This window comes from Nannospalax galili, unplaced genomic scaffold (assembly GCF_000622305.1).
Source record: "Nannospalax galili isolate Female #2095 unplaced genomic scaffold, S.galili_v1.0 scaffold63, whole genome shotgun sequence".
Lineage (NCBI taxonomy): Eukaryota > Metazoa > Chordata > Mammalia > Rodentia > Spalacidae > Nannospalax > Nannospalax galili.
Genome location: NW_008355272.1, coordinates 1,843,314 through 1,868,696, shown reverse-complemented (window position 1 = coordinate 1,868,696; position 25,383 = coordinate 1,843,314). Strand labels below are relative to the sequence as shown.

The 25,383-nt window shown below is 39.7% G+C and overlaps 1 protein-coding gene across 7 annotated transcripts in view; it reads left to right on the top strand.

Annotated features, from left to right (window-relative positions):
* Akap13 (A-kinase anchoring protein 13) overlaps positions 1–25,383 on the top strand; it is a 370,808-nt gene that overhangs the window by 151,440 nt on the left and 193,985 nt on the right. For all 7 annotated transcript variants that reach the window (XR_003846961.1, XM_029555684.1, XM_029555683.1 and 4 more), the window contains exons 4-5: positions 3,526–3,822; positions 16,986–17,169. Coding sequence is in view for 6 of the 7 variants with exons in the window: in XM_029555684.1 (XP_029411544.1) it covers positions 3,526–3,822; positions 16,986–17,169 (481 nt within the window). In the remaining variant the exon portion in view is untranslated. The remainder of the gene's footprint in view (positions 1–3,525; positions 3,823–16,985; positions 17,170–25,383) is intronic.

Genomic DNA, 25,383 nt, shown 5'->3' with positions numbered 1-25,383 from the left:
TAAAAAATAATTTAAACTTTTCTATTTTTCTTTTCTATTTTTCTGTATGAATGTTATACCTGCATGAATATAAGTGCACCACATGGATGCAGTGTCCAGAGACCAGACGAGGGTATCAGATGGAACTGGAGTTAAGGACAGATGCTAGCCACCATGTGGGTGCTGGGAACCAAATCTGAGTCCTCTACAAAAGCAACAGGTGTTATTATTCACTGAGCCAGCCTCGATGTTTGATTCATTGGCGGGGGGGTGGGGGTGGGGGTGGGGGTGGGGGTGGGGGTGGGGGTGGGGGTGGGGGTGGGGGTGGGGTTGTTTTGAGACAGGGGTGTCCTGTATCCCCAAGTTGGTTTTGAACTCGTTATGTAGACCAGGCTGGCCTTGATCTCACAGAGATCTGCCTGCCTTCAAGTGCTTGGATTAAAGGCATGCACCACCATGCCTACCCTGAATTGAATTCTTAACCTGGCACTAGAGGCTATTCTCTTTCCAGAAGTACCTTTGGTGGTTTCTGTGTGACAGTAGTGACGGCCTCTGGTTTCCTGTCTACCAAGGGCAGTGTCTGATTAATCAGGACTTTTGATGGAAAATCTGTACAGTGCTTTGTGCATCTCAGTTACTGAATAATGTGTCTGGTCCTTTTTTTGTAGCAGCTGTTTTGGATAGAGGCATCTTTGTACCTTTTCTGCTTATGTGCGAACTATTCCTATGATTCTTAGTTATTTGTGCTATGAGAAGAAAAAGAACTTTGTGCCTTCTTGCTTTTAATGTCATGCTTTTAAAAAAAATAAAAAATTATTTTTATTTATGTGAATGTGTACGTGCCTGTATGAGTTTATGTGCTCCAGGTGCCATGCAGGTGCCCACAGAGGATATCAGATCCTCCGGAACTGGGGTTACAGGTGCTAGTGAGCCACCATGTGGGTGCTGGGAATGAAACCCAGGTCCTCAGTAAGAGCAGTGATGGCTTTCGTCCAGTGAGTCACCTCTCAAGCCCCTGATACCGTGTTTTATATAGGCTCTGGTTTTTCTTTGAGCTGTATGTATGATTCGTTGTCAGTGTTTTGTAACATTTCAGTTCTTACTAAGACCAGATGATTGACCTTCAAAAGGCAGCTACATCTTGATATTAGTCTATAACCTTTTGAGACAGGGTGTCCCTGTAGCCCCAGTTGCCCTGGAACTATGTAGACCAGGCTGGCCTTGAACTCACAGAGATCCACCTGCCTCTGCCTCCCGAGTGCTGGCATTAAAGGCGTGCGCCACCATGCCTGGCTTTACAGAACAAAACTTTTACTTAAGTAATAGAATTGCAATCACCTCCCACTTTTCTAATTTCTGTCTTTTTAAAGGAGGTGGTTTTTGGGGGGTTTGTTTGTTTGTTTGTTTGTTTTGATCTTTTTGAAACAGGGTCTCCCTGTAGCCCCAGCTGTCCTGGAGCTCACTGTGTAGACCTTGAGCTGGCCTTGAACTCACACAGATCTGCCTGCCTCTGCCTCCCGAGTGCTGGGATTGAAGGTGTGCACCACCACGCCCATCAAGGGGAGGAGGTGTTTTGAGACTGGATCCATTCTATATACCGGGATGACCTGGAACTGACTAGTCCCAGGCTGGCATGGGACTTTCAGCAGTCCTTTCTCTTAACTCCTTGAGTGCTACAATTACAAGCATGAGCCACCACACCTGACTTTTTTTCTCAACAAGAATAAGAATCTTATATTTAAAAGAGATACTATAAATCAGGAGGATCAGGAGTTCAAGGCTATCCTCAGATAAATAGCAAGTTTGAGGCCTACCTGGGCTACATGAAACCTTGTCTCAGAAACAAAACAAACAAAAAGACTGGAGAGATTGCTCAGCAGCTAAGAGTACTTGCTGCTCTTGCAAAGGACCTGGGTTCAGTTCCCAGCACCCACAGAACAGCCTTTAACTCCAGTACCAGGGGATCTGACACCTTCTTCTGGCTTTTGGGGGGCACCAGGCACAATAGAGTGCACATACATACATGTAGGCACTCATACATACATATAAGAAAATTTAAAACCTCTGAAAAATAAATAAAACAAATTTAAAAGAGTTAATAAAGAAGTTATAAGGCTTTTGAAGTAATTTTATTGCCTTTTCTTCGAAGGTTGTAGATATAATACAGTTTGTCTTGGGGGGTGGATGTCAATATTGACTTTTTATATGGTTTTGAATTATTTAAATGCTTTATCATAAGCATGATACGTATGTTTTACATAGTAACCTTTAATGAAAATATTTTGAAGACTTTGAAATAAATATTTTTCTTCCTTTTTTTTAATAAATATACCAGATTTATTCATTGACCACCAAAATCAAGCAGTGAATGTGCACGCTTTCCCTTGTAACCTCTCTTCTTTGAGTGGAGGTCTACAAACTGATAAAAAATCCTTTACTGTTCCACAGTCACTTCATAAAGAAAAAACACCAAATTTTTAGATACGTCTATGCCAAACCGAGTAACAAAACCATTATTTTTCCTAATACCGACTATTGTAGTGTACCCTTTCTCTTAGAGGATGACATCTGTGTGGTACTGGCCTTGATAGGCCCAAGCAAGTATGTTTAGGGTTCTGTTTTTAGAAAGCTGGTAAAACAAAGTCCTAATTCTTCAGTCTCAGAAGGGAAGGCCTGGATGGGATGTGTTCCACTTTTAGCTTAACGGGAAATGAAGTAATTTTTAGGTCATACTTTAGTACTTCTGTTTATCTGTAGTAGTGTTTTGTTTCCATGGTTGCAGATGCTTTATACAGTGATAAGAACCTTGCAGGGAAGTTTTTTCAACCTCAGGCACATTTACCTCCGACCCTCCAGGCCTAGAGAAGGTGTGAATTTGATGACTCTTAAGAGGGCCTTTAACCATTAGATAGCTTGTTTCTCACCTAGGTGCTTTCTGTGCCTTTATTTATTCTTTTCCCTTTCTATTTTTTCAGTGTCAGAGACATCAGTTTGTCTTACAGCTTTGTTGGCCCATACCAGCTAGTGAAACTCTTAGTATAAAAATTTTAAGAACCTGTTTTTTTTTGTGTTACCTGAACAGTCCAGCATTTTAATAATAATAATAATAGCAACTAGTTTTAGCTGTTTTATGCCATGTGCTTTGTGTGTAGTATTCTGATATTTTAAACAGTTTATGAGATGGTCTCATTTTATGAGCAGAGAAACAGTGATCAAGGCTGAATGACTGTCAGGATAACCAAACCTGTCTTCAGTGGATGGAGGCTGGGGTCCATGTCTGTTGTTTCCTGAGTCTGTAGCCATCAGTGTTCTTCATTATATCCTATAGCTTACTCAGTGGGGAACAGATAATTCATACCTCATGATTTACCTTCAATTTTTGTTGTAAATAAAATAGACTTTTTAGTGGACTAAAATCCAATTAAAGATAGGCTATGCCTTTTTTTTAAAAACTGTTTCTTTTCTTTCTCTTTCTAAATCCTGTAGGATAGCTTCCTTTAGAAATTCAGTAGATTGAGTTTTCTTAACTGCTTCTGCTTTCTTTAGGTCATAACTGCTGTGAGACCGTGAAGGTACTGCTCTGTGCTTCCAAAGAGGGCCTTCCTGTGTTTGTAGTAGCTGAAGAAGACTTCTGTTTCATCCAGGATGAGGCCTATGATGCTGCTCAATTCCTGGCAACCAGTGCTGGAAATCAGCAGGCTCTGAACTTCACTCGTTTTCTCGACCGATCAGGACCCCCTTCTGGGGATGTGAATTCTCTTGATGAGAAGGTTGCACTGGCATTCAGACACCTGAAACTACCAGCAGAGTGGAATGTGTTAGGGGCAGACCACACTTTGCATGGTGAGAATTTACAAAACTCTTGAACAAACTGCATTTGGGATACTTCTGGTATTGTATGCTGCCTCTTTTATAATGACGAGTATGTTCAAGTTTTCCTCAGTGACTGAGTAAATTAGAATTGCGGTACAAAGTATTCTTTGAGTGGTTAATTCTGTTTTCCCGGTGAAATAATTGAGCTACCTAAGTAGAGTATTTTTCCCTTAAGCAGTGAAGGTGATCTCCCTTTCACAAGGAAAGTAGCAGAGTAATGTTTCACTATTTAATTATCAAATACAGGAATTTTGTTGTATATTCTGAAGTTGATTAGAAATGCTATGGAGTTGTAGGAAAGCAGCTATAGGGGAAGCATGGGAGCAGGATAAACATTGAAAAGCTTTGCATTTTAGGGTGTTAATTTTATCTTATGGCCCTCTATATAGACACACCCCTCACAGGGTTTCACTGTGTAGCCCTGCCTGGCCTAGAACTTGCCATGGAGACCAGGCTTCCCAAGTGCTGGGATTAAAGGCATGCACTATCATGCTTGACTGATTCTGAAAGGACTGCATTAGAAAAAAAACAAAACTTTAATGTAATAAATACCAACATATGTTCTCTTAATTAGAAGAGGGTTTACCCACATAATTAGTCTTAAAGCAAATGACATCTAGACACAATGAACACAAACACACGTTTTAAATCAAATATAAAATATACCTGTGTTGATAAATAACATTTTGTTTCTGTCTTGAATGCAAATCTAATTGAAAAATTTAGAAGTTTTAGAGCTTAGACTGTTTCCTTTAATATTGATAAAAGCTACATTGAAGATTTTGTAAAACAAGATTTTGTTATTTATATTTTATATGTATATGTGTTTTGCCTGCATGTATGTAAGTACACCTGTGTCTTGCAAAGCCCACAGAGGCCAGAAGATCCCTTGAAACTGGATTACAGACAGTTGTTAGCTGCCATGTGGGTGCTGGGAATCGAACCTGGGTCCTCTAGAAGAACAGTAAGTGTTCCTAACTGCTGAGCCATCTCTGTAGCCCTGTACATTGAAGACTCCTGACAGAAGGCTTTCCTGATACTTTCTACTTCATCTCTAAAAGCTCATACAGTCACATATTACAGCTGCCCTATGGAGTCCACTCAGCTTTAATTGTAGTTTTTTGTATGGTGATCAGAGCAGAAGTCTCCTCTCTGCAGGTAAGATGAGGAGTTAATTCCTAAGGACAGATCCCTATAGGGGAGTGAGCCAGGGTATGCTCATTTCCTGTTCCCTCAGCCCTATCAGGTAAGTTGATTCTCCCTCCCATGGACAAGTGGTAAGGAAATATTTGCTGGCATTGATTCTATTAAATAGGATTTAAAGGTAATCCTGTGATCAAATAGCAGAGAGGTGTGTTCATGTTATCAGGGGCATATTGATGGTGGTTCACTGCCAAGAGTGACTTGTCCAGGTAAAATATGAAAAAGTATGGACTTTGAAATTAAGAAGAAAAATTTTTCCATTTGTATACTGCTAAGATTTTGAGATCCAGCTACTTGACATTAGAGTCTTTTGTGTATATTCACAAACTTGTTGATGGACCCGAATTCTTTGTAATAGCTTTTGCTATTTCTATATTCAGTGGGTATATTATCTGGTTTCCTTTTACAAGTGAACTGCAGGAGTTAGTACAGAGCTTAAAGTGTTTTTATAGTTTGGTTCTGTCTTATTTAAAGAGAGCCCAGGACTTTTTATGATGATTTAAAAAAAAAAAAAAAGTATTAAGAGAAAGCAAATGTCTGAAACTGAGTATATCACTTCTCTCTGGGCTGTGTGTGTGTGTGTGTGTGTGTACATAAATGCATGTGGGTGCCCTTAGAGACCAGAAGAGAATGTTGGATCCTGTAGAGTTGAAATTACAGGTGGTTGTGAGCCACCAGACATGGGTACTACGATCAAACTCTGCAGCAAGTGCTCTTAATTGCTGAGCCATCTCTCAAGCCCCTTCCTTGTCTTTAATAGGAAGAAACAGGCCAGATTTTAATTTTTTGTGTTCTCTAGACTAAGTATGCTGGATAGCTTTAGTGTCAACTTGACACACCTGGGTTGAGGGAGCCTCAATCGGGGAATTTCCTCTATTGGACTGGCCTGTGGCCATGTCTGAGGGGCATCTTCTTGATGAGTGATATGGGAGGGCCCAGCCCACTATGGGTGGTGCCACCCCTGGGCAGGTGGGCCTGTGTTGCATAAGAAAGCAGGCTGAGCAGGGGCCAGGGAGGAAGCCAGTAAGCAGTGTTCCTCCATGGCCTGTGCTCCAGCTCTTCCCTCCAGGATCCTGCCCTGAGTTCTTACCTTGGGCTCCCGGATGAACTGTAAACCCTTTCCTCCCCAGGTTGGTAGTGGTCAGAGTATTTTGTCATAGCAATGAAGAACAAACGAGGACACTAAGGTAAAAAAATCATTTATGTGATACTAGCAAAGGCTAAACCAAATTTGTATACTTTTAGGAAATATAAAGTAAACCACTATATACTACCATCACACACTTATTACAGTGTTTTAGTTTGGATATAAAATGTCCTAAAAGGTCTTGTGTTGGAAGAGGCTTGATTCCCAGCTGATAGGGTAGGGTAGGATAGGGATAGCTGATAGGGAGAGATAATTGAATCATAAAGGCGCAGACATCCTCAGATTAATCTCCATCGATGAGTTCATGGTGGAACTAAGGAGGTGGGTCTAGATGAAGGAATCTGGTCATTGGGATGTACTTTGAAAAGTAGTATGTCATGTCACTGGCTTTTCCCCTTTCTGTTTCCTGGTCACCATGAAATAAGCAACTTTGATCTATCATGCCATGTTTTACTGCCTCACAGTAGGCTTAGACACAATGGATCCAGCTCACAGACTGAAACTTCTGAAACCATGAGCCAAAATAAACCATTTCTCAGTGATGAGGGTGTGACTTGGTTAGTAGAGTGCTTACCTCACATGGATGAAGCTGTAGATTCAATCCTCAGCACCACACAAACTGGGCATGGTAATGCACACCTGCGTTTCCAGCACATGATAGGTGGAGGCAGGCGGATCAGGAGTTCAAGGTCATCCTCTGTTACATAGTTCAGCTTGGATGCATGAGACCCAGTCTCAAAAAAAATTAAAAAAACCCAGACGAACCAACAAAAAACCTTTTTTAGTTGTTTGAATACCAGGCATTTTTTTCTAGTGAGGCAGAGTGATTGATACAAATGGCTAAACTTCAAAATAGGAAGTTCTGAAAAGGATGCAGAATAATATCTCACTCTTGTGAGAATGCATACTTGGAAGACCCAGTTTGAAGAAGTTCAGTTTCTTACATCACCCAGAATCCCTCTTTGGATATTGATCCTAGAGAAAGCATATATCTACCAAACAACCTGTATACAAATGTGTCTATAACAACATTAATCATGTACCACCAAAAATCGAAACAATTCAAATCCCCCTTTCTGTAATACAATGGAATATCACTCCTCAATTCAAAAGGAACAAAGTATTGATGTGTGAAGCAACTTGAATGTACTGTGACTGTTTTGTGCTAAGTCAAAATCAATTCCCAAAGGTTATGTAATGTATTGTTCTGTTTACATAGTCTGGAAGCAATACAGAAAACAAATTAGTAGTTGCCACAGACTGGGAGTCAAGGAAAGATCTGACATTAAAGGTATATCATAAGGGGATTGGGGGTGGGGGTTGGAGTTATTCTGTAATGACTAGAATCTGTGCATGTATTAGAACTTACAGGATGATATGCCTGTGCAAACTGATTTTTATTTTACATTTAAAATAGTAACTAAAATAAAAAAGTAATTTAACAAGTTAATTGTATATGTAAGATGAAATGATTAATTCCTCTCCCCCGTTTTATTTAGTGTGTGTCTTTGTGTCTGTGCACACATGCAGAAGGCAGAGAACAAACCTGCAGGAGTCAGTTCTGTCTTGTTACCATGTGTGTTCTTGGATAAAACTCAGGTCATTAAGTTTGGTGACAAGCACCTTTACCTGCTGAGCTATCTCACTGGCCAAAATGCATAATATAAAAAAGATTTAATAAAAAAAGCATATAAATTAGCCAAGTGTGGTTGTGCACGCCTTTAATCCCAGTACTCGGCACTCGAGGCAGGAGCAGGTAGATCTCTGTGAGATCAAGGCCAGCGTGGTCAACATAGTGACTTTCAGGTCATTTGGAGGCTACAGAGAGACCCTGTCTTTAATTGGAAGAGAGGGAGGAGTGGGGGGGGGTGTATAAATTAACAGCTGGGGTTGGGAAATTGATTTGAATGCTCTCAATGACATTCTGGAGTTTAGATTGTCTTCTGAGTTGTGGATTAGAATTAAGAAACACTCACTATGGTCAGGGCAAATGAACATAAGAGATCATGCTTGCTGTTGAAGGATGAATGTAGTGGAATAATTTTTTTATACCAATCATGTTCACATAGTTAATTAAAAGGTATTTAAAGGAAAGAGGTATGAAGCAGGCTTGGTACCTGGGATGATAATACAGATAAATAAAGCACCTCGTTACATAAGAGGGCTACTTGCTGTTGGAAGCATGGACTTTCACTGTTGTTCCAGTACTTGTACAAAGATAGTATGTAAGATTTATAGATAGTCCTCCCTGTTGTTTATTGTTGAGATGCAGTCCACCCCTCCTACCCCTGGTCAGTGACTTTTTTGAAAATAGTTCAGATTTCTCTTCATGAAAAAATGTGCATATAACTGTATGCTCAGAAACGTGTAGCAAATTTCACAGTCTCCCTGAACTTCAGGTGAACATGAAGTTAATAAGCCTTGACTTGTTTCGGGCATTTTAAAACAGAAAGGAACATGGGCTTTGGAGGCAATTTATTCTCTAGCTTCATTGCAGCAATTTGTGGGAAACATTAAATTTTAATTTTTTCAAAAAATAAAATGGACAAAGTGTAACCTGTGCTGGTTTGTGTGCTAGTCCTTTTGAGTATACCATGGCTGCTGTCTCATAACCTTTTCAAGCCACAAAATGTTGATTTAGCCTCGACAGAGGTTAGTTACAAATCCCGTGAAAGGACCAAACAGGACAGTCCTAAGAGGAAGGATCTTCAATACAAAAAACAGATTCTTTTCTTTTTGCTGAAGTTAATCCCAATTTTCAACTTGAGCAAGAATTTGTTGTTGTATTTCTTCCAAGTTTTTTCTGGTCTCAAATTTATATAAGGAAGCCTCTACATTGTGCTTCTTGCCACAGTCTGCCGTAACTGCTACTGGTAAAGGTTCGTCTGTGGAAGGCGAATTGTACAGATAGCACAGAGAGTTTCTTTTCGGAGTTTTCCAAGACACATTTAGTTGTTAGCTTCAGTGTCAACTTTAGTTGTCTGCAGTTTCTCAGTGGTTAGTGAGGGTGGTAAGCTGGATGATTCCTCCCAAAAGACCTGTGTACAGTCATCAGCACAACTCTCAGGTAGCTGAGGGTGAGCCCGTAATACATGCCCTAGAGAAAGCAAAGAGAAACAGCCTGGTGAAAATCTTCCTTCCTGGGTCCTCTATTGTATAAGAAAGTGAAAGCTAGATGTAATCATCTTTGGGAGTGGGCATCACCCCCATAGAGATTTGGGCGGAGAAAAAGATGACAGGTTTCAGAAGAATGCCTTAAGAATAACCATGCATTCTCACTTGCTGATTTTGCTTAGTAGATAGTCGTTATTTAGTTTCCACAGCCCTTTCAGAGTGTTTGGTAGCTTTCCATGGATTTTTTTCTTTACTACTCTAGTATTGGTGTATTTTTCTAGCTGTCTATACTGCAGAAGAAGAAAATAATAAAATGCAGAAAGATTGCTATTGGAGTTCTCCCTCCTGGCAAAGGAATCCCAAGACAAGCAGCTCCTAGTAGCATCAAGGCTTTAAGAGCTAAAAGGTTTTACTGCTTCTCAACCTTGATATTGTCACAGGGTTGTGATTCTCATTGTTTTTTCCAAAGCCTTTTTTTTTTTTTTTTTTTTTCTCACTGGCCTGTTAAGCATGCAGTGTGAGGATTTCTGTTTCCTGTGGGTCTGTGGGTTTATTTAAAGGGCAGTGCTGAGGAGTGGAGTGGACAGAATGGAGAATTTAGAAACCTATAGGTGCAGGTTCAAACAGTGCTGAGGAGGGCTTGTCAGATGAATTGGTAGGATGAAAAATATGCTTAGTCCTTGAGTATTGCACCATCCAGAGATTAATAACTATTCAGATAACCCAATAATCTGAAAAATATGAAGGCTTTCCAATAGGCACCCCCATAGGTAGGTACCTACTGGGCACATCAGCTTTCCTGCAGCCCTGAGGAGTTATATGGGATGAAAACAAAGTCTTGGTAGACCTTTCCATTTACATACGGATGTTATCATTTGAACCTAGAATGACTCCCCACAGGCTCATGTTTTGAAAACTTTTGAAGACTGTAGAAGCATTAGGAGACTGGGCCTAGCTGGTGGAAGAGATCACTAGGAGCAGACCTTTGACAGTCATACCTACCTACCCCTGATTCCATCCCTGGGCTATCTATTGCTCTGTGTCCTGCCATATGAATAAGCTTTAGTCATATCTCCTGCTGCCCCAATCTTTTCAGTGCTTTTCTGCTATGATTGGCTGAGATTTCTGAAACCAAGAACCAAAATAAAACCTTCCTTCCTTATGTTGTTTCTGTTGGGTATTTTGCTCACAGCTGTGAGAAAAGTAATTAACACAACAATTGAAAATGAAACAAGCTAGCATCTGTCTTATGAAATACTGTTACAGCATAAAGGAAAAGGAAAAATACTAATAGTACTTAGATTGCTCTTGAGTATGATTTTCTTTAAGAAATCAGTCCAGATTTAGAAGATAGTTTTCATTGTCCTTTAAAAGATTGAAGTCAGATCTATTTGAAATTGAGAAGAAAACAACCAGAGCTGTTGTCTCTATTTAGGTGATCAGAAAGGAGAAATCTTGAGAAGGATGGAACTTAACAGGCATAGGCTTGAAACTGCTTCCTCCAGCTAAGTTCCTTTTTCTCTAGGGGAAACCTAAATCCTCTTTTTATTTCATCCATCCATCCATCCATCCATCCACCCACCCACCCATCCATCCACGTATCCATCCATGTACCCATCCATGTACCCATGTTCCCATGTATCCATCTATCCATGTATCCATCCATCCATCCATCCATCCATCCATCCATCCATCTGTCATCTATCTATCTATCTGAGTGTTATGCCTACATTTATATACGTACACCCTCATGCAATGCCCATGGAGGACAGATGAGGGCGTCGCATCCCCTGGAACTGAAGTTATGGACAGTTATTAGCTGCCATGTGGGTACCAGGATTTGAACCTGGGTCCTCTGGAAGAGCCGCCAGTAGTGGTCTTAACTACTGAGCCATCTCTCCAACTCCTTTCTTCTTATTTCTTTTAGCCCTGCTTTTTTTAAGTCTTAAAATTGAATCAAACCTATGTACAAATTATTTAGGGTAAACCTCCCTTATGAAGTCTACTCTTTAGGGGCTCTAATTGCAACTACAAAAGAAACTATGAGGAGGGCAAAGATGGGGAGAGAGTTAGTAGAAACGCTACAAACAAATTAGAATCCCCTGGTATAATTAAATTCCACTTGTGATTAAGGATCCAGTTGATATGGGAAATCTGGTTAGCAACCTGTGCTGGATAGCTTTAGTGTCAACTTGACACACATGGGTTAAGGGAGCCTCAGTTGGGGAATTGCCTCCATTGGACTGGCCAGTGGCCATGTCTGTGGGGCATCTTCTTGATTGAGTGATGTGGAAGGGCCGAACCCACTGTGGCTGGTGCCACCCCAGGCAGGTGGGTCTATATTGTATAAGAAAGCAGGTTGAGTGGGGGCCAGAGGAGCAAGCCAGTAAGTAGCATTCCTCCATAGCCTGTGCTTCAGCTCCTGCCTCCAGGTTCCTGCCCTGAGTTCCTATCTTCGCCTTCCTGATGAACTATGACCTGGGAGATATAAGCTGAATAAATTCTTTCCTCCCCAAGTTGGTAATGGTCAGTGCTTTGTCACAGCAATGGAGAAACTAGAACACAACCTAAAAAACAAAGTTGAGGGGTATGGAGGTAGCTCAGGGTGAAGTGCTTGCTGTTATAAGCATGAGGACCTGAAGTTGGATCCCAATACCCAGAAAGCTGAGCACAATGGCATGCATCTGTAACATCAGCACTGGAACCAGAGAGACAGGCAGATCCTGGGGATCTCCTTGGCCAGCCAATCTAATAGAATTGGTGAGCTTCAGGTTCAGTAAGAGACCTTGTCTCAAAAAATATGGTGGAGAACTATAGAGGAAGATACTTGATGTGGACCCCTGGCCTACACATAAATGGCCAGGCCTCTCCTTCCCCCTCAAAGAAAGTTGAATAACTTTCTAAATACAGAGGAAGAACAAGAATTATGAGAGAAAAAAGTATAGAGAGTGGATATTGATTGTGAATTATTGGGGCTCTATAGTTTAAATGAGATAAAGGAATAAAAGCAATTTAGGAGATACTGATTAGGGTTAAAGGTTTTTTAAAAAAAATATTTATTATTTTTATTTCTTCTGTATGCATGTATTGCCTGCATGTAGGTAAGTGCACCCATTTTGTATAATGCCTGTGGAAGACAGAAGAGGCTGTTGGATTCCCTGGAACTGGAGTTACAGTTATTAGCTGCCATGAGGGTGCTGGAATTCTAACCCCGGTCTTCTGTAAGAACAGTCAGTGTTCTTAACCACTGAGCCATCTCTTCAGCCCCGGGGTCAAAGGTTTTATGCTCTTAAAACAACATAGCATTGTTGGGCTTGGTGGTTCACGCCTTTAGTCCCAGTACTCGGAGACAGAGGCAGGCAGGTGGATCTCTGAGATTGAGGCCAGCCTAGTCTACATAGCAAGTTCCAGGCCAGCTGGAGCTACAGGAAGACCATGTCTCTGTACCCCGCTCCATAAAAACCACAGCCTAGAAGAAACTTCATTTATATTTTAATCTTTCTACTCCATTTATATTTTAATCTTTCATTTTTATCTTTGCCTCCTCTTTTGTAAACTTTACTGTGAGGATCCAGTAAGAATATGTGAAAATGAATAGGTTATTTAATCAAAGTGGGGTACATACATGAGGTGGGCTACTAAATAATAAAATGGAATACCTTACTGATACATGGCAACAGTATAGGTAAATCTCAAACATTAAGAATGAAAATAACCTCATACAAGAATATTTATTGTATCATTCCATTTATATGAACTTTTTGAATAGATAAAACCAATCTATGGTGAAAAATTCAGAGCAGTGGTTGACTGTAGTAATGGGAGGCATTAACTGGGAATAAAGGAATTTTGTTGGATATTCATAATGTTCTATATTTTGGTAGGGTTTTGAATTAACACAGATATATACATTTTTCAAAACTCATCAAATATGCTACCATACCAATTGCATTTCCCTGTATGTTAATCAACCAAACTTACAACCCTGTATTGAATTCTAGTCAATGGTACATGTGCTGCAGTATTTAGAAATCAAGTTAGACTGATGTTCCAGCTTACTTGAAGTAGATAAAAGATAAGATGAATTGATGACTATTTGGAGGAAAGATAAGTGATAAAGCAAATATATTAATAGAGAATGTCAGTTGCAAGACTTAAGTTGTTGAGTATTTGGTTATTGTCTAATTCTTTCAACTTTTGTATATTTGAAATAGTTATATAAAATGATGGCAGGGGGTTGAAAAAAGTATCTTTCAAACTGTATAGCTGGGCTGGAGAGATGGTTCAGCGGTTAAGAACACTGCTTATTCTTGCAGAAGACCCAGGTTCAAATCTCAGCACCCACATGGCAGCTAACAGCTGTCTGTAACTCCAGTCCCAGGGGATCTGACAGCCTCTTCTGACCTCCGAGGGCATTGCATGACGTGGGTGCACTTACCTACATGCAGGCAATACACGCATACACATAAAATAAAAAATTAAAAACAAAACCGTATAGCTGCTTTTTTTTTCTTTCTTTCTTAAAGTGAAAAGAAACAATAGAGTGATGGAAAGGATTTTTTTTTTTAGATTTGAGAGAATTTTTCTGATTCTCATTCTGGCTGTGGATAATTTATTAATTCAATGAACCTGTGTTTTTCTGCAAAATAAAGATTAAAACTCAGGAGTATTGTGAAGATAGAAGGAGAAAATTTGATATAAACTACAAATCTCACTAGATGGAATATAGCAGGCCCTCACCCTGTATTGCTTTCTGTTTTTTATTTTATGTGGGTGAATTCACCCATGTCATGTAATCCCCATGGGGGCCAGTGGAGGACATTGGATTTCCTGGAACTGGAGTGATGAAAGGTTGTTCAGTGCCATTTGATTAATTAATTAATTTTTATTTTATGTATATAACTGTGTTATGTGCATGTAGTTAAGTGCACCTTTGTGTGCAGTGCATTAGGAGTCTAGAATGGTGTCAGATCCCCTGGAACTGGAGTGATGCATGGTTATCATTTGCCATGTGGATGCTGGGAACTGAACCTGGGTCCTCTGTAAGAGCAGCCAGTACTCTAATCTGCCGAGCCATCTCTCCAGCCCCATTTATTTATTTGTTTGTTTGTTTGTTGTTTATTTATTTATTTAATGTGTATGAGTGTTTTGTCTGACAGTATGTGAGTGAACCACATGCTTACAGTGCCCACAGGTTCTAGAAGAGGGTATCAGATCCACTGGAACTGGAATTAGGGGTGGTTGTTAGCTGCTGTGTGAGTGCTAGGAATCCAGGTCTTCTGCAAAAGCAGTTAGTGCTCTTAACTACTGAGCCAGCTCTCCACCCTCTTCATGTTACTCAGCGCCCCCCATCCCCACCCCCGACCCCCTATCTTGTTTTGCAGAACAGGGCTAATTAAAAGCAGATGTGATTCGTACTGCTAAAGACTTTATAGAGTAAGACCAGGGGATGACACAGTAAAAGAACCATGGTGTTAGCTTCTGAACAGGTACATGGCCCAGTTGTAACTCGTAAATGCCAAGCTGACTCAGAACAAATAAGGGACTAGAAAAGATGAGGACTGAAAAGACAGCTACTTTAAGGAAGTGTTATCTGGTAAGGCTAGAGTTAACCAGTTCTGGAGGGTTAACTCCAGAACTATGTGAGGGGGAACTCACATATTTCCTGGCCAGTAAGTGCCTTTAGCTCTTTGGCTTTTGATAAGGTTTGTCAGAGTGTTTGTGAGCAAATAACTGTAAAGCACAAGTCAGATGATGTTTGATCTGCATGAGAATTTTTTCTGACATGCCACCTCCTCAGAGGTTTTATGACTACTTTTACTTGACAAATGCAATTATTTCTTTTATGGAATTAATTTCTGTGGGCTTTTTTGTTGGTTTTTGGTGGGCAGGGGTGAGGTGGGGTGGGGCTTTCCTGCTGGTACTGAGTATTAAATTCGAACTTGGCAAGCATTCTACTCTTGAGCTATTTTCTCGATTGCTGCAGCATTCGTTTCTTTTCAGCCATATGCCCCTTCTTGAACACAGTACAAATCATGAATTGGTCTGTGTATATATAGGGAAAATATAAACTACAAAAGACCAAATGGCTTTTAAGAAAATATACGTTTGTCGTAAGGCAGCAGCAGTAATATATAGGTAACATTAGAAAGTACTGCAGTTGGGGCTGGAGAGATGGTTCAGTGGTTAAGAGCACAGAACCCAATTTGAATTCTCAGCATCCAAGTAAGGTGGTTCACAACTTCCTGTAACTCCAATTCCAGGGGATCTACTGCCCTCTGCCTCCTTGGGCACTGCATCCAGTTGTGTACACACACACTCACACGTACATAAATAATAAAAATAAAATCTTAAATTATTTATAAAGGAAACAGTGCAGTTCAGTGTAAAAGCACCTCTTCAAAAATGCGTTCTTTCCATTGTGATATTCATATGTAGATGTATCCAAGGATTTCAGAGTAAGTGAAGACCCTGGAGTCCAAGGTTTCTCAGAATGCTAAGTGAAGTTCAGACCCAGAAACCATGAATAATGAGATGAAAGCTAAGAGGAAGAAGGAAAGCATAACCCTGGCGCTTGACGTACAGCTGTGTAGGACCACATGTAGCAGCCCTCCAAAGGCCCTGTCTCCTCTCTTCATAGACCAACACAGAAGGATGGCTGAGGAACAGAAAAATGTTCCTAGTGAACTTAGGATGTAATTTGAAGCCCAGGAGAACAGGGTCAGTAGCAGAGAAAGGGAGGGGAACTGGCTTTAAATGAAAACCCTGTAGCCAGTCATTAGTCTAGCACATCATCTACCTCTCATTTGTTAAAGCAGCTTTGAGTGAGGTGAGAGTTTTCCTCTAGGGATATGGAAAGTGAAGCTCAGAGAGACAACCCACACAGGTGGTTAATACCTAGGTTGAACCAGATTTACCTTTGAAGCCTTTCCTTATTCTACCACTTTCTTAGTGACCCAGTATACTAAGAAGGTGCCTACATTTTAAGTGAAATAAGCCCAAGCACATGCTTCCCCTTCTTAAGTTATTAATGTGGTATCTTACAGTTGGTTTCATTATGCCTGAAGATGCATTTCATTTTCTCATTAAACAAACAAAAAGCTGGTAGTGCCAGTAATTTGATATGCCCTTAATGTGGGGGACTGAAAAAGACCCGTGTGTGTATAACAAGTCTAACCTGTTTTTAGTGTTTAACTGGCCAACTCCTGTCTGAATGTTCTTTTAAAAAGTAATTATACCCTTTGGGGCACACTCATCTAACTCTTGACAGCTATTCACCTTAGATCCCCATCTTGTGGGACTGCATTTGCTTCTATTAGTATTTTTCTTCTTCCTTTTTTTTAATGGAAGGAACATGTATAGTCACCTTTGTAAATTGCCCTGTGAAAAAAGTAGAGTACAGAAATACCTTTGATTCTCTTTGTGGGTATTTATCACCTGTTGAAAATTTTGCTTCCTATAATTTTTGTCTAGGTTCATTTTGTCGTTTTGAGAGTTAATTCTACCTACGTATAATACAGTTGCTTCCTATATGTTGTAGCTTAACTTCGGGATCCTAGGTACACGGAAAAAGTTATCTGCTGAGCTTGAATATTTTTGTTTTTTGTTTTGTTTCATTTGTCTTTGTTGGTGGTTCTTACTTTATTTTCCTGTTCTTCCTCATTCACAGATGGTGGCCCTCGAGAGACATTGATGCATTTTGCTGTGCGGCTGGGACTGCTGCGGTTGACATGGTTCCTGTTGCAGAAGCCTGGTGGCCGTGGAGCTCTCAGCATCCACAACCGGGAAGGGGCAACGCCTGTAAGCCTGGCCTTGGAACGAGGTTATCACAAACTTCACCAGCTTCTAACTGAGTAAGTGCTCATTCCCATTTACCTCTTCTTGTCGGTAGCCCCACCCCCGATTCACAGTTGTACAGCCCACTGGCTTCTCTGTGTGGGTTTGCCAGTTAAAACATTGACTCTGTGCCTTGCCAGCTGCTGGAGTTTGTAAGCTTCCTCCTGCTAACTGCTTCATAGTCTGAGAGACAAACGTGAGTCATGTTACCATTTTCTTTCTCTGGTCTCTGTTTTCACTGCCTCTTACCTCTTATATTTTATTGAAAACTCAGAATGAAATCTTCTCTGTGAGTGAATAGTTTAACACTACCAGTGTATAGTTTTTCTGGCTGAGTATAGGAGAAAACAGCTTGCCTATATCATGTATTTTTTTCTGGCATGTCTTCAAGACTTGAGTTAATTAGAAATCAATTCTTTGATATTATAATTATGTATAGAAAATGTGGTAAAAAGTTGAGTTTTGATTTGAATACTGTTTCTGTGAATAAAATTTGGAGCATTAGTTTTTTCATGAGTAGCAGTTAAAAGCAGTTGTATTACGGAACTGTGCAGTAGGAAATCGTTTGTCTTGGATTCCGTTGCTACATGTCTCTTTAAAGAATCCTTTGGAGGAAGACTGTTAGTCAAAACATCGGAGGAATTTTTTTTCTTTACAAATAAAGGAATAAATTCATTAGAGTAGCCAGTACTTTTCATTGGAATATTTCTCTTGTTTAACATATTTTTGCTAGTTTTATGATCAGAATAATTTTTCTACCACATTACTAAATAGAAATAAACTGTATTAGATTTGTGTTCTTTAGCAGTCGAGGAATCCTTATAAACTGAAGTATTTCCAAATTCTCGGATACTTCACTTGAGTCAGATTTAATTTAGTTGTATCTTATTACTTATCATTTTCAGTTGTATGTGTGCAAGGTAATATGGAAGGACCACAAAGAGATCTTTGAATGTAATAGAACAGTTACATAAGCAGGGTTTTTGTTTTGTTTTGTTTTTTAACTTCATTTGCAGAGCTTACAACTTTCCCATTCAAGCCATGCAGAAAGTTCTTTTCAGTGGCTGCTATGATACAGTAGCAGAAGGAGGGACACTCTTCATCTTGGATGAGCTTTGGATACCTGATCTCTTTTATGACTATATTTTTGAGGTGTGGCCTATTCTGTTCCTTCATTCTTTCTGTCTGGTTAGTGATTAACTTCATTCTGCTGTTTGCCTCATGGGGGAAAGCATTGTTTAAGAAATGGAAACAGTTAACATCATAACTATTGTGATGTTCAAATGAAGTTACTCCAAATTTGATGTTACAGAGTTTTTGCGGGGAAGCAGAGTTGGTTGAGGACTGCCATTCAAATGGGGAAATAAAGTGATTGCAACACCTTCCTTGTGTGTTTGGACCAGGATGTCACAAGATAGTTATTGCAGCACAACTTTAAGAAAACTGGAATATGTTTATTCTTGGAGACCTTTTGCTTAAAGCCCCATATTTGGGGCTTGCGAGATGGCTCAGTGATTAAGATCACTGACTGCCCTTGCAGAGGACATGGGTTTGCTTCCCAGTACCCACATGGCAGCTCACAACTGTCTATAACTCCTGGCCTTGGCGGGCATTGTATCACACGGGTGCACTTACATAAATGTAGGCAGACACACACAGCAAATAAAAATGAATTTTAAAAGTCCAATCTTTGTTACATGTAGAAAAGTGAGCACTAATTTTTCCCCTTGAAGGGAGAATGTTGAAGGAAACAGACCATCTGTTTCAGGTCTTTCCCTTAGCCTGAATTCTTCTAGGCAGTTATTCTTCTGAAGCCAAGGAAAAGTGCTGAGTCACAGCTAGCCATTAAAAAGGTAGAGGTGAGTTTCTTAATTCTCAGTTTTAGTGTAATGCTGGTAGATGTTGCTGGAATTTCAGCCATAATGGGTTAAGAATGATAATTTTTCCTTCTCTTTATTGTGGGAGCGCTGACACATATACACCATAAAATTTTCCCTTTTTTTCATTTTCTGCTGTATAACTCACAGTATTGTGTAACTATCACCACTGCCCATTTCCAGAGCCTTTTCCTGACCTCCTACAGAAACTCTATATCATAAAGTACTAGCTCCCTATTCACTTTCTACACTCCTCGCAACTGCTTTCTTTCCCTAAGAATTTCCCCTTTCCAGGCACCTCAAATCAGTGAGAATCATACAATATCTGTCCTTTGTGTGGCTTCTTTTACATAACACAGTGTCCTCAAGATTCAGCCATGTTATAGTATGTGTCAGATGAATAATGTGTATTTTGGGATTGCTAAGAGATTTAAATGTTCTCATCATACAAAGGTACATAAAGATGATGGATATGTTAAGTAGATTGATTTAAATAATTTTTTGTTTTAAATAATTTTTATACTGTATACATATTATCAGAATATTAGCTTGAATATCATAAATATACAGTTAATCCTTGCTCACCACCCCCCTTTTTGAGTCAGGATCTCTCTGAAGCCCAAGCTGGCCTGGAACTCACTATGTAGACCAGGCTGGCCTGTGAATCTCACAGAGATCTGCCCACCTCTGCCTCCTATTTGCTGAGATTAAAGGTGTACATTACCACATCTAGCCATTACTTGCCAGTTTTGAAAAGGCCCACATGCAATTAAAAGGTAAAAATAGGGACTGGGGAAATGGTTCAGTGGTTAAGAACATTAACTGCTCTTGCAGAGGACCTACATTCAATTCCCAGCACCCACATGGTGTCTAATGATCACCCATAACTCCAGTTTCAGGGGATTGGTTGCCTTCTTCTGGCCTCCTCAGACATTGCAAGACATGGGTACACTTATAGACATGCAGACAATACACTCATAAACATTTAAAAAAAAAAAAAGATAAAAATAACCTAAATGTTGATCAATGGATAATGAGTAAACAAAACATGCAAACAAAATGTGTGTGCATAGGATGGTATAGTATCCATATTAGGAAGGAAATAGGTAGATTGCCTTTAAAGAGACAATTGATTGGATTAGGGAAACAAGGTAATGAGCTAGAAGTAGATGCCAAATCTCTGAACAGGCTCTTTCTACCAGTGGGATCCTTACCAAGCATCACTACATATAAACTTCATAGGATTTATATTCTTTTAAAAGCAGGCAAGTTTATGGACATTTCTGAGTAAAGGGCTTGTTTTGGGAGAGTCACAAAAGTCAGAAGTTAAGAATTGCTTATGCATCACTGTATGAGGCTGTTTTTGCAGTGTTTACTAAAATCTTTAGACGTCAGCTGACTTACCTGTCCTTTCCCTACATCATTTTTTTCACACAGGTCTGACCTACTCATACTTCCTCCTTCCTTCTCTTCTTTTCTGGCACTGGGGATTGAGCCCAGAGACTTATGAGTTATAAGCATGTACCTTTTGCTACTCAGCTACATCTGCAGCTCTTTTTGTGTGTGCCTGTGTACATACTGATAGAGGATAGAGGTTAATACTAGGCATCTCTCTTATTGCTCTTTTCATTTTTTAGAAAGGATTATTCACTGAAAATTGAGCTCACTATTTTAGTTAGACTGGCCAGCCAGTGTCTCTGGGGATCTGTTGCCTTACAACGCTGTGCTAGGAGTATAGATATAGACTGCCATGCCTGACTTTTTATGTGGATGCTGGGAATATAACTCAATCCTCTCATTTGCACAGCAAGTACTTTACTTACTGAACCGTCTTTGCAGCTTAGGTCTGCTTTTTTCATCACCTCTTTTTTTAAAATTTAGACCAGATTGAGGTAGGGTTATGTAATTTTTTAAAAAATAAAATGGCTATTTACATTTTAGACTGTGAGGTTAGTATAATTGCTAACTTGATAGACTCTAGAGTCACCTGGGAGATTGGTTTTTGGGGGTACCTGGTAGAGCATATCTTTTTTAAAAAATATTTTATTATTTTTATTTTATGTGTATGAGTGTATTGCCTGCATGTATGTGAGTGCACCCATGTCATGCAATGCCATGGAGGTCAAAAGAGGGCATCAGATTCGAATCCACTGGAACCGGAGTTAAGGATGGTTCATAGCCACTATGTGGGTGCTGGGAATCGAACCTAGGTCCTCTGCAAGAGCAGTCAGTGCTCTTAACCGCTGAGCCATCTCTCCAGCCCCAGGAGGAGCATATCTTGATTGCATTACTTGAGGTGGGAAGCCTTGCCCAATGGGGGTGGCACCATTCCCTGGATGGAATTGTGGGCTGTGAAGTAGGGAAAGCAAGCTGAGTTCCAACATGCATTCATTGCTCTGTTTCCTGAATATGGATGTGATATGACCACTGCTTCAGGCTTTCCTTGACTTTGCTTCTAAGATGGACTGAACCCTAGGAGCCAGAATAAACTCTTTCTCCCTAAAGTTGCTTTTTTTCAGAGTATTTTATCACATGAACAGGAAAAAGAAACAGGCATAGTTTTCATTTAAAAGTTATTTTAATTCCCTTTAAAGCTCTCTGAGTATATATTTTGTTTGCATTCTCTATTGCTGTTTGTTTATTTGTGGAGGATAAGGAGGTACTTTGTACTGCTAAGAGTCTAAATTCCTTTTGTGTTTTTGTGTCAAAACTTAATTTTATTAATAGTTTGTTCTGAAAAGCTGAGTTTCATGTTTGTGAGAGAATGATGATTTTTGTTCTGAGATAAAAATTATCTAAGACCCTTGTCTTTAGATAAAGCTTGAAATTGCCACTAAATCTCATTAGGTAGTAAGAGTTATTCAGAATGTTTTTTTCTTCATAAGTATATTTATTAAAAATAGAGATTAGGGTCCTGTGCTTAAATTTCATTGCAGGTATACGTTGACTTAAGTAATTCCAGAATTAATTGTAAAGGACTCTTCACAGATATACTCTGGACAGAAGTTGTTTTAGTAAGGTTTCTCTTGAGGAACACAACTGAAAGAATATGAGAGGATGGGGGTGGAGATTGTCAAGGTCTGGGTAGCTCAGCAATGACTGTACCGTGCTGGAGAGCCTTAAAATCTAGCAGTTGCTCAGTTCATGAGGCTAGATGCCTCAGCATTCCCAGTCTTGCACGGAAGGCCTGGAGAATTCCTGGGGTATTGCTGGTCTTCCTTCAGTCAGCAGGAGTAAAGACAAGCAGGCAATGAGCAAAAGTTTTTGTCTTCCATGTCCTTTTATTTGGGCTGCTACTGAAAATTTATCTTAAATAAAATGTTATCAGTCTAGTGAGAAATCTTAGCCCCAGAAGAGTTCACCTAGTTCTGTTTCCTCTTTAGGTAGACACACAGTCTTTTCTTTCAGTTTGAATTTTCTACCTGATTCCCAGGCTCATTAGTGATGGATAGCGTAGGGACAACCCTGTTGGTTTAATGAATGCTAAGAAGTGATAACCTTAGCTGAGGGTGGCCTTGGGGCAGTCTTGAGAAGGAACTTGAGAGCCAGGTATTACCAGATTTGGCTGATATTTCACACCTGAAAAAGAAGGCATTTCAGAATCTGGATCACTCTTGTGGGGAAAGAGCCGAGAACAAGAAGCAGTTCCAGGTAGCAGCTAAATATGCTGTCCTGGTAGCATGTTGGCTCTGGGACATATTATTGCAGATATATTAAGCTGCTTTTCATCTCAAGTTTTTATTTCTGCATCTGATAAATAAAGGATGATAACATCTCTTCCTACTAGAATGTTAATTAGGAACCTGAACATGTAATGTGAGAAATTAGAACTTACTCTATGGATTCTGGATATTCTGTGGAGCAAATAAAAGAGCTATCAATATTTTAGTTTGAAGAGAAACAATATATCATGGTGAAATTGCGGAGAGATGAAAAGCTTCATTAAAACCTTAGCTTCCTCCCTTAGTAGCCTGTGAAAAAGTCACTCACCCACTCCAAGCCAGTGTTTTGGATCTTTTATGTATAATACTATTTTGCCTATGTCACATTGTGGTTTAAACCAACTTGAATTTGTGCAAATGCTTTGTTAAACTGCATTGTCATCTATTTGAAAGGTTTTTCTTTTTTAACTATGTGTAATGACATTGGTAACTAAAGTGTAAAACTCAAATTCCAGTTGGTCTGCCGAGAGTTCTTTTTCTGTAATATTTACCATAGTTTTCTGTGAATTAAAGTTAGTATTAGTAGAGAAATTGATACAGTTTGAGAGCAGTTACATTTGGTTGGTCTCCCTGTTGCCCCAGCTGGCCTAGCACTTAGTATATAGACCACGCCGTCCTTAATCCACCTGCTTCTGCCTCCCAAGTGCTGGGATTAAAGGTATGTGCCACAACGCCCAACCAGAGCAGCTTCTTTTGAATGTAAAGTATGACTGATTGATGAGCAACAAACAGAAAAATGCATTACTTAAAATGGTTTCATCTTTAGAAGAAAAAGATTTTTAAAAATATTTTCAGCTTTCAGCTTTAGAGTGTTGGCATAAAAGTGCTAAAATATTTCAAGTGCTGTAAGAGTCAGTTTACAGGTATTTGTCTTCATGATGTTTATCTGATTTTTAGTATTTCAAAAAATTTGTATTTGCTGAATGCCTGTACTGTGCTAGAAACCCATAGCACATTGCAGATATTTTTCAAAATTCTTTTTGACATATTTATTTTATATGTATGAGTGTTTTATCCACATGTAAATGCACCTATGTGTGTAATGCCTGCAGAGGCCAGAAGAAGGCATAGGATCCCCCTGGGTTTGGAGTTACAAACAGTTGTTATATGCCATGTGGGTGCTGGGAACCGAAGCCAGGTCTTCTGGAAGAGCAGCCAGTGCCCTTAACTGCTGAGCCATCTCTCCAGCTCCTGCAGATATTATTTTATTTCAGCTTTAAAATGGCCTTTTTGAAGTATGTGTTATTTATGGTTTATTGATGAGATATGGAGACTCAGAGAACGCCAAAGGATACATACAAAGTGCTATTACACAAGGCATTGATGGAAGTCCGCAGACATTCTTCCCTCTGTAGAAATTTGACAGAGAGAAGGAAAAAAATTCAAGAAGAGATTGCTGGGACATAGGATTAACTAGTACTTAATTATAAAAAGGTTTTACATTTTCCATTTAGCCCTAACCTGTCTGAAGCAACCAAGATAATCACCATATTAACTTTACATATGTATAACCCAGAATAGAATTTTCAAAGTATGGTTGGTTACACTCAAGCTATTGTTTTACATTTTGAGTCTCATAAAAGCCTGATGAGTAAGTAGAGTTAAATATTATCCCTATTTTATAGTTGAGGAAACTAAAGTGAGGGAAATGAATTGTCTTGTCCACAGTTGCAGGACCGTAAAGTAAAACTAAGCTTAGCCTGAAGTCTCTTGATGTGTTTATTTGAGATGACATGTGTGAATGTACAGGGCCCAGACCCAACTTTATAAGCACTGGGAGCTCAGCCATGGGTTACTGTAGTTGGCATTATTAGCCCCTCTCAGAGGGCTTATGCCTGTAAGTTCTCAAACATTTCCTCTGAGGCACTTAGATGTGAAACCTGAGTTCAAGGTCAATCAGTTAGAGTAACTACTTATGTGTATAAATGTCATAGTTGAACCAGTACTGTTGTGCAAGATGTTCTGTGAACATTGTAATTACCTTTTGGGGCTCATCTTAAGTACTTGACAAGTGGATCTCCAATATAAAACAAATTTGGAGGCTTTGCTTAAGAGGAGAAAGATTGAAGTAGATATGCAAACTTAGCTCCAGAATAATGGCCAAAGAGCAGGATTTGGAATAGTTTGACATTTTCCTGGCCTGAGTCCATCTATCTTGTCTGTCTGTCCTCTGACTTCCTTTGTCATCATGTGATCTGGGTCTTTGTATTTGAAAAGATGAAATAGTAGAACTAGATGGAAATTGGAGATTGAGGTAGTAATTTGACTAATAAATATCAAATGAAAATACCCATTTTGTGTTGTGAACAGAGCTGCTTTGGAGCTTTTCTCATTTAAAACCTCTCAGCAAACCTGAAGCATTTGGTAGTTACTGCCTGGAGTGTTCTCACAGGAGAAAATAGACCTGGAGCAGCTGAGTAGCTTGCCCAAGGCTGTAGGGTCTCTCCCTCCCCTCATGTGGGTCGTTGGCCACCATTCCACAAGGACAAAGGGAGCAGAAGAAACGAGCCGGGTCAGGATGGCCAGTGAGCACTGACAGAAGAAAGCCCTTCCGGGGAGGCAGGTTCAGTGATACAAACAGCTCCAGATTCAGTGAAACAGCTCCATTTATTCAGTGGGGTTAGGGAACATA